The 13,521-nt window shown below is 50.8% G+C and overlaps 1 protein-coding gene across 1 annotated transcript in view; it reads right to left on the bottom strand.

Annotated features, from left to right (window-relative positions):
* Positions 1 to 2,241: 2,241 nt before the first annotated feature.
* The window catches only part of FAM174B (family with sequence similarity 174 member B), a 40,989-nt gene continuing 29,709 nt past the window's right edge, over positions 2,242 to 13,521 (bottom strand). Inside the window, exon 3 of the mRNA XM_043922235.1 lies at positions 2,242 to 3,886. Within this exon, the coding sequence (XP_043778170.1) occupies positions 3,883 to 3,886 (4 nt within the window). The 3' untranslated portion in view covers positions 2,242 to 3,882. The remainder of the gene's footprint in view (positions 3,887 to 13,521) is intronic.

Genomic DNA, 13,521 nt, shown 5'->3' with positions numbered 1-13,521 from the left:
TCCGCGGCACTCCATCCCGGGGTGCGAACTTTGGGATCGGATCCGTCCAGGCCCTAGGACCTCGTCCCAAGGATGACCATCAGCACCGCAAAGGTAAGCTGCAAAACTTTCAGCAGAAACCTCTGATGTAGTACATAGTAGTGCGCGACGGAGGCGGCATCCCATGTCGGTGGTGCCCAGACCTTCTGAGAACACGTAAGACTGAACCCAGACCTCCCTCGACGGCCGCTTCCAGGACAGGGCAGCGGGGGCCAGTGCTCCGGAACCACCCCCCTGCGCATCCGAACCACCGGGAACACGTGCTGAGGCCACACCCACGACGGCTGTGGGAAGCCAGGTAGGGCTCTGATGAGTCTGCGGCGCGCAGGTCCGGAGCCAGGGCAGCGGCTGCCCTTTGTGAGCTCCGCTCAGTGACACACGGACGGTCCCCGAGCTGCTCGACCCGGGTGCAGACAGCCGAGGGTCAGAACCACACACAGCCGGGCCTGGGCAGCAGCAGAGATGATGCTACCCCGTGACGAGCCAACTCAGGTCAACCTCACCCTTCCCCAGGCTCCAGGCTGAAATACCGGAAGGGGCCTAAAAGGGAGGAAAGAGGAGGAGGAGAAAAAGAAACTAGCTCTTTGGGGTGCAGTTCAGACCCCAGGGGCCTCACTCTTTGGATTTGGCCAAGGGGCCCTTCCTGTCCTCTATACTTTTGTGGGTATCAGTTAGAGATGGAGTCCCTCGGTGGTGCAGTTCTCCAAAATACAATGCCAAATCTCTTTTTAAAGTTTTAAATATTTGTGGACATGGGGAAATGCTTATGATGGTAAGTGAAAAAATCAGGTCATATGACCCAAATGTGTAGAGAACAGCTGAAAAGGCATAGAAGTGTAAGCAGAGCTGGCTCCTTCCCTTGTCGAGGCTTCCGAGGCCCCATCCACCCCCATCCCTGCCACACCTTGTCACCCTGTAATCCCTCTAGGTCACCATGTCTGGTCTTCCCTTCAGACTCAACTTCCTGAGCCTTCCAGTTACAGAGCCCTGCATAAGTGGGTCTTTGCTAAATGCTTGCAAATGATAGATGCAGATAAATGACCAAAGGAACGAAGAGAGGAAGGAAGAGAGAAAGGAAGGGAGGGAGGGAAGGAGGGAGGGAGAGAAGGGGAAAACACCAAAATGCCATTCAGAGTTATCTGATAAGATATTTTATCTTCTTTATAATTGTCTTCCATAATGTCCCCCATAAAAACATTGCTTTTATAATAAATTCACTTTTAATCAAAATTCGCTTTTTAAATCAGTCTGAAATGTTTTTCTCATAACTTCCAGTCCTATTTTTTAAGTGAATTCAGAAGACACCACACTAGATTGTGTCTCTACAGCATTCACACCTTTCAGAGCTGATGCTGGACATGTGATGGGGCTTCCCTGGTGGCTCAGATAAAGCCTGGTAAAGAATCTGCCTGCAATGCAGGAGACCCCAGGTTCAATCCCTGGGTCAGGCAGATCCCCTGGAGAAGGGAATGGCAACCCACTCCAGTATTCATGCCTGGAGAATTCCACAGACAGAGGACCTTGGCGGGCTATAGTCCACAGGATCACAAAGAGTTGGACTGATGGACTAACACTTTCAATTTCATGCACTTGTTAAAGAATGGGAACTGGGTCTTCAGGATCGGGGTACCCCCATTTAAGGACACCTAAGCTTCCACTGAGGGAGGAAAGCAGAGATGCTGGGGGTGTGGGATCCTTTTGGACCATGGGCCCCTTTCACCATGAAGTCGGCCCCTCTGAAGTGCCCAGGAAAAGAACAGAAAGAGGAAGGAAGACAACCTACCAGGTCTGACATTCCCTCCACCCCAACTTTGCTTTTCCAAGGCCCAATTCACTCTGCTTTTAAGAAACAGAACTTATCTTCATGGAGGAGGGGCTGGATAATGCAGGTAATGAAAGGGTACCCCCGTAGCCTCCTCTCCCCACCCCACCCTCCCTTCTCCCCACTGCCCCGGACCCCACTCCCCCCAGCTCCTGTCGACACAAAGGTTGGCCTGCCTGCCTCACCTTGCCGCCTCTCCACCAGCGAGGGGTGCACAGTGGACAAAGCGGGGCAGTGTGCCGTGCCCCTGGGATTTTTTTCTAAACTCCCAGGACCAGGGACCTGCCCGTGGTCCACCATCTCTGCCCCTCCCAGCCCCAGGCACCCTGCTGGACTCCCAGCTCAGAAAACATCCAAGGCAATCAATGCACACAGTTTGTGCCAGAAGAGTTTTTATTTAAGAGCCCACGGTGCCAGAGCTCTGGCATCCAGAAGGTCATCCTTGGGGGCTGCCTCTGCCAGGCCCGGTGGCAAGCACCTGGTGTTTACGCATCAGGCAGAAAAATCCAGCTTCTCCGAGGATACAAAGGCGAGTGGGAGCCATGGCTCCAGTTCAAAGGGTACACAGCTCCCAGGTGAGTCACCCCCTGCGAGGACACAGTGGATGGCGGAGATAAATCCGGCCCAGTCCTCCGGCAAACAGGGTGGAGAAAGGGAGAAGGAAGGTCAGCGAAAGCAGTGCGGTCCTGGGAGGCGCCAAGGGGCAGCGGGCCCCCATCTTCAGGTTGGCCATCCCCAAGCATCGTCCTCTGTCCCCCACAGGCCAACGGGTCAGCCTGACGGGCCCAGTGGGGCTTGGGGGCCAGGGACCCCAGAGCAGGGCAGCCCCCTTCTCGGGAAGAAATTGAAGAATTTGAATAGAGGAGGCAAGTGGGAAAAAGCTGGAGTTTTCATCCCAAGCAGTGGAGGAGCCAATATACAGGCAAATATGGGAGCCCTGCAGAACGCCAGGAAAGAGGAGATAGAAAAATTTAAAAAACATCCTTCCAGAAAGAACAGAGTCCCCAGGCCCCCAAGGCACTGCCCAGAGACTTTAGCCAGAAGGACACTGGGAAGCGGGAGGCCTCTAGCGTCCTGAGAAGTCAGCCCGAGGCCCCGCTTCCAGAAGCCGGCAAGTGTTGAGCACTGGAGCTATGTGATAGCCCGCCGCCCGGACCCCTGGCCCCACCTGCGGCCGGGTAGGCTCTTGGACCACCCTGGCCTGGACAACAGCAAACACAGTCCCTGGCAGTGGGTTTTTTATCAGCCAACTAGATCACCATTCATTTAAATTATCACAGTGATTTTTTTAATTCCATTTCTAAGACCAACAACGTAAAACGGTGACAGGGTGGAGAAAAAACAGATATTACTAACTGAAGGGGACGAGCACTTTCTCTTCTCTTTGGAGATGGAGAAATGATCTCACGTGTATACACACACACACACACACTCACAGCAAACACAGGTATAGGTCTCTCCCTGATATTCAGAATTCTTTGTGAGCTAGCCATGGCCAATTCTGCTGAGCCCTTTGGAAAAGAAAGAAAAGGAACCACAAGGACTTGTTTACACCTGCTATGAGCTGAGCAGCTCTACGCCCCGCGCTCTAAAACTTGGACACAGCCACCACCAACGAAAGGCCAGAGCTCCAGCAAGCCCAGAAAAACCACACCTAAAACCTCGCTGATCCAGGAGAGTGGACTGTCGGAAACCCACTTCTGATCTCTCTCACTTTTGTCGACAGAGTTGCTTTAAAGTTATTTTAAAAATCAGCCTGTTTCTGCCCCTCAGCAAGGCAAAAGCCCTCTGGGGGAGGGAAGGAAGGGGTGACATTTTAAAGGGGCGTCCAGAGGGTGGTGTCTCCTGCAGTGACACGCAGAGCCGATGTTGCACAGACACACACAGGAGTGCGCCGCAGTTGCACAAATAGTGTTTGTTTTGGTTTCAACACCTCGGGTGGGACAGCTTCCAGATCCTTCACACCCCCAGCCTCAGCTGACCAGCTTGCCACAGGATGCCAACACGCTGGTGCACAGGTTTTACCTAAAAGAAGAGGAGGAACAGGTCAGTGGCCTCTGGCAGAGCCGCACACCCTCTGTGAGCCCTCCCTGACCACGGCCATCCCCCAGGCCACATCATCAGCTGTCAGCCTGGCAGGGCAGGTGGCACCCCCCTTCATGCCCCTCTAGCAGCGCCTCCCGAGCTGTCACCCCCACCTCTATTCCCATCACACCGAAAAGCTGTCTTTTCAGTTCTTGAAAACTCCACCCTCCTCAACCCCAGGACCTTTGAACGTGCTGCCTGCAATGCACACCCACTCCTCCAGGTAGGGCCTTCCCTCCGCTCAGCTCCCAGCTCAGCATCCTTTCCTAGGTCCCCACACAGACCTCTGTACACAACCCCTCTTCTCCTTGTAACCCTCCTTCCTAGCACTCCTGCGGGTATTTATACCAGCGCTTGGAGAAGGAATTGGCAACCCACTCCAGTATTCTTGCCTGGAAAATCCCATGGACGGAGGAGCCTGGTAGGCTACAGTCCATGGGGTCGCAAAAGAGTCGGACATGACTGAGCAGCTAAACAGCAACAATGATATAATCACATGAAAAAATAGTAGGGACTTAATAGAACTTATAAAATAACAAACTTCTCTGCATGATGTTGTTGTTGTTCAGTGGCTAGGTTGTGTCTGACTCTTTGCAACCCCATGGACTGCAACACATCAGCTTCCCTGTCCTTCACAGTCTCCCAGAGTTGGCTCAGGCGCATGTCCATTGAGTCAGTGATGCCATCCAACCATCTCATCTTCTGTCACCGTCTTCTCTCCTGCCTTCAGTCTTTCTCAGCATCAAGGTCTTTTCCTGTGAGTTGGCTCTTTGAATCAGGTGGCCAAAATTTTGGAGCTTCAGCTTCAGCATCAGTCCTTCCAATGAATATTCAGGCTTTATTTCCTTTAGGAGTAACTGGTTTGATCGCCTTGTTGTCCAAGGGACTCTCAAGAGTCTTCTCCAGCAGCACAACTTGAAAGCATCAATTCTTCAGCACTCAGCCTTCTTTATGATCCAACTCTCACATCCATATATGACTTCAAGAAAAACCACAGTTTTGATGTTATATGATCCCAAATATAAATATCAGGTAGCTAATTACTGAAAGATATGGACATCCTATTTTTAGGAAATCCACACTTTATTTGGGGGGAAAGGGACATGATAAATGTAACTTATTTCAAATGCTTCAGAAAAAAATAATCTGAACACACAGAGCCACCATAAGGCGAATGAGGCAAAATATTAAAATAGGAAAATCTAGGTAAAGTGTATCTGGGTGTTCCCTATACTCTGTTTTGCAACTTTTTTAAACTTTGAAGTTATTTCCAATTTAAAACAAAAAGGGTATCCTCATATTGACCACTAGGGTCCCCTACTCAACAGAGTAGAGAAGAGAAAAGATAAATCCCCACGGCCATGTCCACGCTGTGAAGGCTGGCTTTCTTGGATCACCTACATGCCCCCTTCTCTGGGTTGGGGAGTGGGCGGCTCACTCCCACTGACTGACATCCATAATCCGCAGAGCCCAGGCACTCACCCCCACTCTACAGACGCAGCCTGAGGACCTCCCAGCGGCCCTGACCCCCACCATCGGGCCCTCCACTGCATCCGGCTGCAAGTTCAGCGTTGAGCGTGAGGGGCAGGGGCCAGGACACTGGAGACAGAGCCACAAAGGTTTCAGAAAACAAGAATCAGACCAGAGTAAAGGGACCCAATTCCCAAGAGCTATCCCTGAGCAGACCTGCAGGTAAACAAGCATACACCAGCGAACCTGCTGAATCTGGAAAAAGCAGACCGTTAGCACTCTGTCAGCAGAGATGTGAACTTTACATATCGCCAACACGCTGAAAATTCCCTTTCGCTGGCATCCCCAAAATGCCATTTAGTTGAACTGCATCTTCCGGATGCCCTGAGGGCCCACCCCCTGATTCTCTGATAGGTTCTCTGCCTGCACCCCATCCCCCTGCCCCACATACACCATGTGCGGCTGTTGATCTCTCGTGCTTCTAGGAATAAACACCCATGTGTGTACATACACACAGAGCCAGTGGAACTGGATCAGGAGGAGGGGAGCCCACGAGGAATCAAGCACATCTCATTCCTCAGGCTCCCTCAGCGGAACTAAACCTTGGGGGGCTGCTCCCAGACAAAGGGAACAGATCCGCTCACCCACCCCACGGGGAGCTCTGGAGGCACGCACCAGCACCCCGGAGGTCACCAGCTCTGGATCTCAAGTCTGAGCACTGTGGTCAGCTGTCCTGCAGACTCCGGTGCTACCGGGACTTGGGAAGTTCTGGGGAAAACCAACATGGGGATTGGGGTGAGGAGGCTGGCGGAAAAGTCCCCGCTCTCTTCTTCCCACCCCGCTGTTTCCCTGAGGCCGTGAAGCTCTGGGGTGCTCCCCTGGGGAGGGTCCTGGGTTCACAGCTGTGGGTCATCTGGCTAGCTCTGTGTGCTTAAGGTGCCTTCCATTGTGCCCAACTCTTTGTGACTCAAGCTCCTCTGTCCGTGGGATTCTCCGGGCAAGAATACCAGAGTGGGTTGCCGTGCCCTCTTCCAGGGGATCTTCCCGACCCAGGGATCGAACCTGCATCTCTAACGTCTCCTGCATTGGCAGGTGGGTTCCTTCTGGTTGGCGCCACCTGGTTAGTCCTACATCTGCTCAAACCTGCACCCCTCGACATGCTATTATTTCTTCCACCAATGCCTTCACGCTCCTCCCTGCCCGTTAATCAGCTCTGCGTTCGCTCCCTGGTCCTCCCTAACCCCCTGTAAGCTTCATCTCCACTGGGAAGAGGTGCCAGGGAGATGAGCCCCTCCTGGCGGCCCATAGAGCTCTGTTCTTTCTTCCCGGAGGTGTTGGCCAGGTCCTCTTGTAAGAGTCCATGTTCCTGCCGTCTCCCCATCTCAGCCCAGAACCTGCGCTCACCGTGATCTGGGCACACGTACAAGGTGATGCGCAGAGATTTCCAAGAGGGCTCTCTAGGTCCTTTCCCTCCTCCAGAAGAGCCAAACCACTACTGACATCCTTGCTTTGTCATTAAGACCAACCAGAAAGGGGGTCCATTCTGACCCCGTCCCCACCCTCCCTGGACACTCCAGGTGAAGTGAAGGCATGTTTAGGCACCATGAGCAATGTTTATTCCCTTCAGATTGGTAACTACCCTGTATGACAATGCTGGGTTATAGCCATCCCAGAAAAAGAGAGAGACATTCCCCAACCTGTCCCTGTCCCCTGCTTCACAGGAAGCTCATCTGTGGGTACCAAGAGCCCCTCCACAGGGGAGCAGCTGTCTGGGAACCAGGATGCCTCTGAAAGACGGCGCGGCAGCCACGGGAACAGAAGATGGAGAAGCTGAGGGGGAAGCTGGGCTGCCCGTACTGAGTGCTCCGGAGACGGCCAGATGGGAGGACCCCAGCACCCCATGCCAGGGGCCCTGGGCAGTCCCCCTGCTTTCATGCCACCGCACCAAACACAGAAAAGAACCACCGAACAATGCGGCAAGCTTCTAGAAAAGCTCTGCTAGTTAGGATTATGTGTGTTCTTTCCCTTCCCCCCCCTTTTTCATGCCTGATTCTCACACAGCACTGTAATCTGTATATGCACGTAAGCAGCGCACTAAATCAGATTCACTTAAACACGGGCAGGCCTAGAGATTATCCTACGAGGTGAAGTAAGTCAGAAAGGGAAAGACAGACGCCATACAATATCACTCAAAAGTGGAATCTAAGAAAATGATACAAATGAATTTATATACAAAACAGAAACTGATCCACAGACACAGAAAACAAACTTATGGTTATCAAAAGGGAAAGGAAGGAGGGAAAAATCAGGAGTCTGGGATTAATATATGCACACTACTATATATAAGGGCTTCCCTGGTGGCTCAGAGGTTATAGTGTCTGCCTGCAATGCGGGAGACCCGGGTTCGATCCCTGGGTCGGGAAGATCCCCTGGAGAAGGAAATGGCAACCCACTCCAGTATCCTTGCCTGGAGAATCCCATGGATGGAGGAGCCTGGTAGACTACAGTCCACGGGGTCCCAAAGAGTCAGACACGACTTCACTTTCACTTTCACTTTCACTGTATATAAAACAGGGGTTCCCAGGTGGCGCTAGTGGTAAACAACCCACCTGCCAGTGCAGCAGACGTAAGAGGCGTGGGTTCGATCCCTGGGTCGACAGAAGATCCCCTGGAGAAGGCAATGACAACCCACTCCAGTATTCCAGCCTGGACAACTCCATAGACAGAGGAGCCTGGCGGGCTACTGTCCATGGGGCCGCAGAGAGTCAGACAGAACTGAGCACAAAGGTATATATAAAACAGACAACAACAAGGATCTGCTGGACAGCACAGGGAACTATACTCAAGGTTTGCAGTAACCTATAAGGGAAAAGAATCTGAAATAGAATAGATACGTGTATCTGCATAACTGAATCACTTTGGCCGTACACTTGAAACAAACGCCACACTGTAAATCAGCTATGCTTCAATAAAAGAGTCACTGAGCAGTAAATTTTCATCACCACACAAATTCCTGTTTGCACAGTCTCCCTCCTCATAGACATAAAACTCAACCAGTTTTAAGGGGCACAATACCTTAGCTGAGAACTGCCCCCAGAATGCCAGCATTGCAATTCAAACAAACAAAAAATGCCTCAGGAGACACTCATTTACATACAACAGGTAAGTTCCACGTTCTGCAAGCAAGAGGGCTGGCAGAGAGCTAGTCAGACTGCTTTGGGGATGGCCTCCGAGGCTGTTTCAGGTCCAGGTAGGACACTCTGGGGGAATCCACCTGCCAAGGCAGAAGATGCATGTTTGATTCCTGATCGGAAAGACTACCCTGGAGAAAGAAATGGCAACCCACCCCAGTACGCTTGCCTGGAAAATCCCATGGACAGAGGAGCCTGCTGGGCTACAGTCCAAGGGGTCTCGAAAGAGTCGACATGACTGACAGACTCAAGAACAACAAGGATGCCCCAGCACCGTTGTGGAGCCTGCAGGTCCTCGGGTCCCCTCGGATTCCTCCCAGGCCCCAGCAGCTCAGGGTACCCACTGCCTCTGCAGCTGTGCCCATGCTGACACGCCAACAGCCTCATTCCTCGTCCTCAGGAGATGAGGGCTCGTGGAGCGAGCCAATGGGCCTTCCCAGCTCAAGGATTCTAGAAGTCTTTGCCCTGAGGGCACTGAGCAGGGACTTAGTTGTCACTACCCTAGGGTGGCCATGGGGACCCAGGTCCCGGGCCTCAGTCGAGGATAAGCAAATCAAATCTGTTTTCCCCCTCTCCTACCACAGCCTCCAGGGGCCTCTGGCTGCAAACAGCCACTGAATGCGCTTTGTTCCAAAGATAAGATGATGCTAGGCACAGCCCCCAGAGGTGCAGGGGACATCTCGTGCATTTCTAATTATATTCCCTCCGGTAGCCCTATCCAGGAGAGGGTGGGTGGCAGGCATCTCTGGAACACACATCTGCACTCCCACGGGTCACATCTTTTCCAGACTTAAGATGCGGAGGGACTGAACCCTCCCTCCTGGCCCCGGGGAACCGGTGTGTGTTCTCCAAGAGGAGCGCCTTTGGGCTGCGCTGGTCACAGCTGCTGGTGCCGCCTACCAGGTGGAGAAAGAGTAGCATCCGCCTCGCCCCTGGGGTTGCCCAGAGGATGTCACATAAGGCTTCAGTAATAAACCGGGGAGGTACAGAGGCCCATAGCATCAGCTACCAGTATACGCGAGGCCAACCAAGCTCAAATGCATGCAACCAGGATGCAAACGCCTTTTGAAATAAGGAACCATTTCAAAGCCCCAGGGTTCTCTGCAGTCCACTGAGCCATCATTTCTCTCTTCCAATTAGCCTTTTAAAGTACAGAGTTGGAAACTCATCTCCAAAGACTCTTTTCCCTCCCCACATGTGCACGTACGTGGGCTTAGTCGCTCAGTCGTGTCTGATTCTCTGCGATCCCATGGACTGTAGCCCACCAGGCCCCTCTGTCTCTGGAATTCTCCACACAAGAATACTGGGGTGGCTAGCTATTTCCTTCTCCAGGGGATCTTCCTGACCCTGGGGTTGAACCTGTGTCTCTTACGTCTCCTGCAGTGGCAGGCAGGTTCTCTACCACTGCACCGCCTGGGAAGCCCCTGCCCCTCCCCACATCTGGCCCTAAACGTGGGGGCCTAACCTCACACGTTGTAACATCTCAGTGCCATGCGAGCCTTTGAGGAGGCTGCCCACGGAAGCCTTGCCCTGTCTGCCTTTTCTCCGCCCCACTTCCTGGCTGATGCTCACAGGCTCCAAGTCAGGACACGTTATCCGCGAGCTAAAGGTGTAATACAACGCAGGGTACCACCTCACTGCCGGGCGCCAAAACCACGCTTTTCCTTATTGCACTCATTCATAAAACCAACCAAGGTCATGATTCAGCCACATCCGATTTAAATGTAGTCTGTTTCCCAGGGCGAACCAAAAAATTAAGCTGAGCTCTGTCTAAACAGGAAAGACGAGGACCAGTGAGCAGACCATCACGTGCAGACAGAGAAGGTCTCAAAAACACTAAAGCCTACATAAAACCGGCCTTAAAATCCTTGTCCTTTCAAATGTATTGACCTGAAAAGCGGTTTGTGACATGCCGTTCAGGTGGAAAACCGTTCCAAAGCTGCATGTGTAACACAGTCCTATTTCTGTTAAAAAAAAAAAAAAGAGGATTCCACAGGTACGTACTCACACACACTCTAGTGGTTATCGTTAAGTAGTGAGATTAAACATCATTTTATTTTCCCTTTTTTTTAATCTGTAATCTCCATACCATACATTACATCTGTAATAAGAAAAGCTATGACCCAGTCTTTGTCTTTTTCAACAACCGAAGGTCTTTGAGCCCGAGGACTAGAGTGGTCTCGTGACGGGTGACTCAGCCCCAAGTTCACTCACATTCTTACAAATGGCACCACCTTCTCACAAGAACCACTTGAAGCCATTGTCCTTTACAACAAACAAGAAGGCAGGGTAGTGCCTGGCACTGATAAGGACAGCCTGAGGGAGGCAGCTGAAGTAGATAAGATTACAGAATACTGCTAACATCAAGGCAGCTGAAAATAAAGGAGCTAAACAGCCAACGGAAGAAGTTAGGAAAAAACAGAACAGAATGCACTCAAAGAAAGTTAAGGAAGAGAAGCAGAAATGAACTGAAATCAAAAATGATAATATAATAAAAAGGATCAAAGAAACCAAAAGTTGGTTCTTTGTACAGATGGATAAAATTAAATGTACAGCAAGACTGAACAAGAAAAAGGAGAAAAGGTAAACATAAGCAATATTATTATTGGAGAAGGAAATGGCACCCACTCCAGTGCTCTTGCCTGGAAAACCCCAAGGATGGAGGAGCCTGGTGGGCTGCAGTCCATGGGGTCATGAAGAGCCGGACACAACTGAGCAACTCCAGACCTAATGAGAAGGCAATGGCACCCACTCCAGTGCCCTTGCCTGGAGAATCCCATGGACGGAGGAGCCTGGTGGTGGTGCAGTGGCTAAGACTCCATGCTCCCAAGGCAGAAGGCCCGGGTTCCATCCCTGGTCAGAGAACCAGATCCCACGTGCTGCAAATAAAGATTACATGTGCCACAGCTAAAACCTGGCAGAGCCAAATAAACAAATACTTTATTTTTTATTTTTTTTTTTAATCTCATAATCTTCCAGGACATATGCACACACTCCAAATAGCACTTCATATCCATTAAGCAGACATATAAACTAAAGTATGTTAGTCTATGTTCTACATTTTAAAAATATTAACATGTTTTTCCCTCATCAAGCCAAAACCAGAGTGAGCCAAATTAGGAGTTTGTGTTTTTTTTTTAGTTGGCTTGGTTTTGTTTTTTTTTTTAATTTATTTATTTATTTTTTCAGTGGGTTTTGTCATACATTGACATGAATCAGCAATAGATTTACACGTATTCCCCATCCCGATCCCCCCTCCCCCCTCCCTCTCCACCCGATTCCTCTGGGTCTTCCCAGTGCACCAGGCCCGAGCACTTGTCTCATGCATCCCACCTGGGCTGGTGACCTGTTTCACCATAGATAATATACATGCTGTTCTTTCACAACATCCCACCCTCACCTTCTCCCACAGAGTTCAAAAGTCTGTTCTGTACTTCTGTGTCTCTTTTTCTGTTTTGCATATAGGGTTGTCATTACCATCTTTCTAACTTCCATATATATGTGTTAGTATGCTGTAATGTTCTTTATCTTTCTGGCTTACTTCACTCTGTATAATGGGCTCCAGTTTCATCCATCTCATTAGAACTGGTTCAAATGAATTCTTTTTAACGGCTGAGTAATATTCCATGGTGTATATAAGGTGAAAAGACAGCCCTCAGATTGGGAGAAAATAATAGCAAATGAAGAAACAGACAAAGGATTAATCTCAAAAATATACAAGCAACTCCTGCAGCTCAATTCCAGAAAAATAAATGACCCAATCAAAAAATGGGCCAAAGAACTAAACAGACATTTCTCCAAAGAAGACATACAGATGGCTAACAAACACATGAAAAGATGCTCAACATCACTCATTATCAGAGAAATGCAAATCAAAACCACAATGAGGTACCATTACACGCCAGTCAGGATGGCTGCTATCCAAAAGTCTACAAGCAATAAATGCTGGAGAGGGTGTGGAGAAAAGGGAACCCTCTTACACTGTTGGTGGGAATGCAAACTAGTACAGCCGCTATGGAGAACAGTGTGGAGATTTCTTAAAAAACTGGAAATAGAACTGCCATATGTTCTGTGCCCCCAGCTTTCCTGGGTTGTTTGGGCCGGCACCCAACTGGAAGGGGCCCCTTGGTCCAGCGTGAAGCCTGGGGGCCTGTGGGTCACAGGACCGTGCCCCCAGCCACACCCTGGCTGCACTAATCCTATGATGTGAGAGCCACCAGGTGGGGGGTCCCCATGCAGATGTCCAGTGTTCCCAGGAGTCCGCACGTCTGGGGCCAGTTTCCTCCGGGAGTCAGAGGTCTTCAGGAGCTGCGGTCTCTCTGCCAGGTGCACTTTGCAGGAGGCCAGGCAGGGCTGGCTCCCATGTCCAGAGGTCAGGGCCTTCCTGGTGGCTTGGGGGCTCCTTCAAGGAGCAGCAGCGTCACCCCCCGGGGCTGCGGGCCTGCCCCAGGGCCTGAGTGCGGCCAGGAGCCTCCTGGAGCGGGTGGGGTGGGGGCCCTGCTGGTGCGAGCATGTACGTGAGGGAGTGTGTGTGCGTGCGAGCGTGTGAGCATGTGTGTGGCCCTGTGTCCTTCCGCCCTCTGCGTGGCCCACCTTCTACACTAAGGTTTAAGATGTTGCCTCGTATTGTACATTCTGGGGAAAGCCTTGGGTGTAAATCAGTGTAAACTTGGAGGAGAGATTTTTCTATCATGTAGAGTAGGTATTTTTTATAGATTGAAGGTTGATCAATTTTTTAATACTTCCAAGAGAGAAAACTATCTGTGTATACACATGAAATATATATATATGTACAATAATAAAAAAAAAAAAAAAAAAAGAACTGCCATATGACCCAGCAATCCCACTTCTGGGCATACACACTGAGGAAACCAGATCTGAAAGAGACACGTGCACCCCAATGTTCATCGCAGC

This window comes from Cervus elaphus, chromosome 13 (assembly GCF_910594005.1).
Source record: "Cervus elaphus chromosome 13, mCerEla1.1, whole genome shotgun sequence".
In the NCBI taxonomy this organism is placed as follows: Eukaryota; Metazoa; Chordata; class Mammalia; order Artiodactyla; family Cervidae; genus Cervus; species Cervus elaphus.
This window is presented reverse-complemented; position numbering and strand designations above follow the sequence as displayed.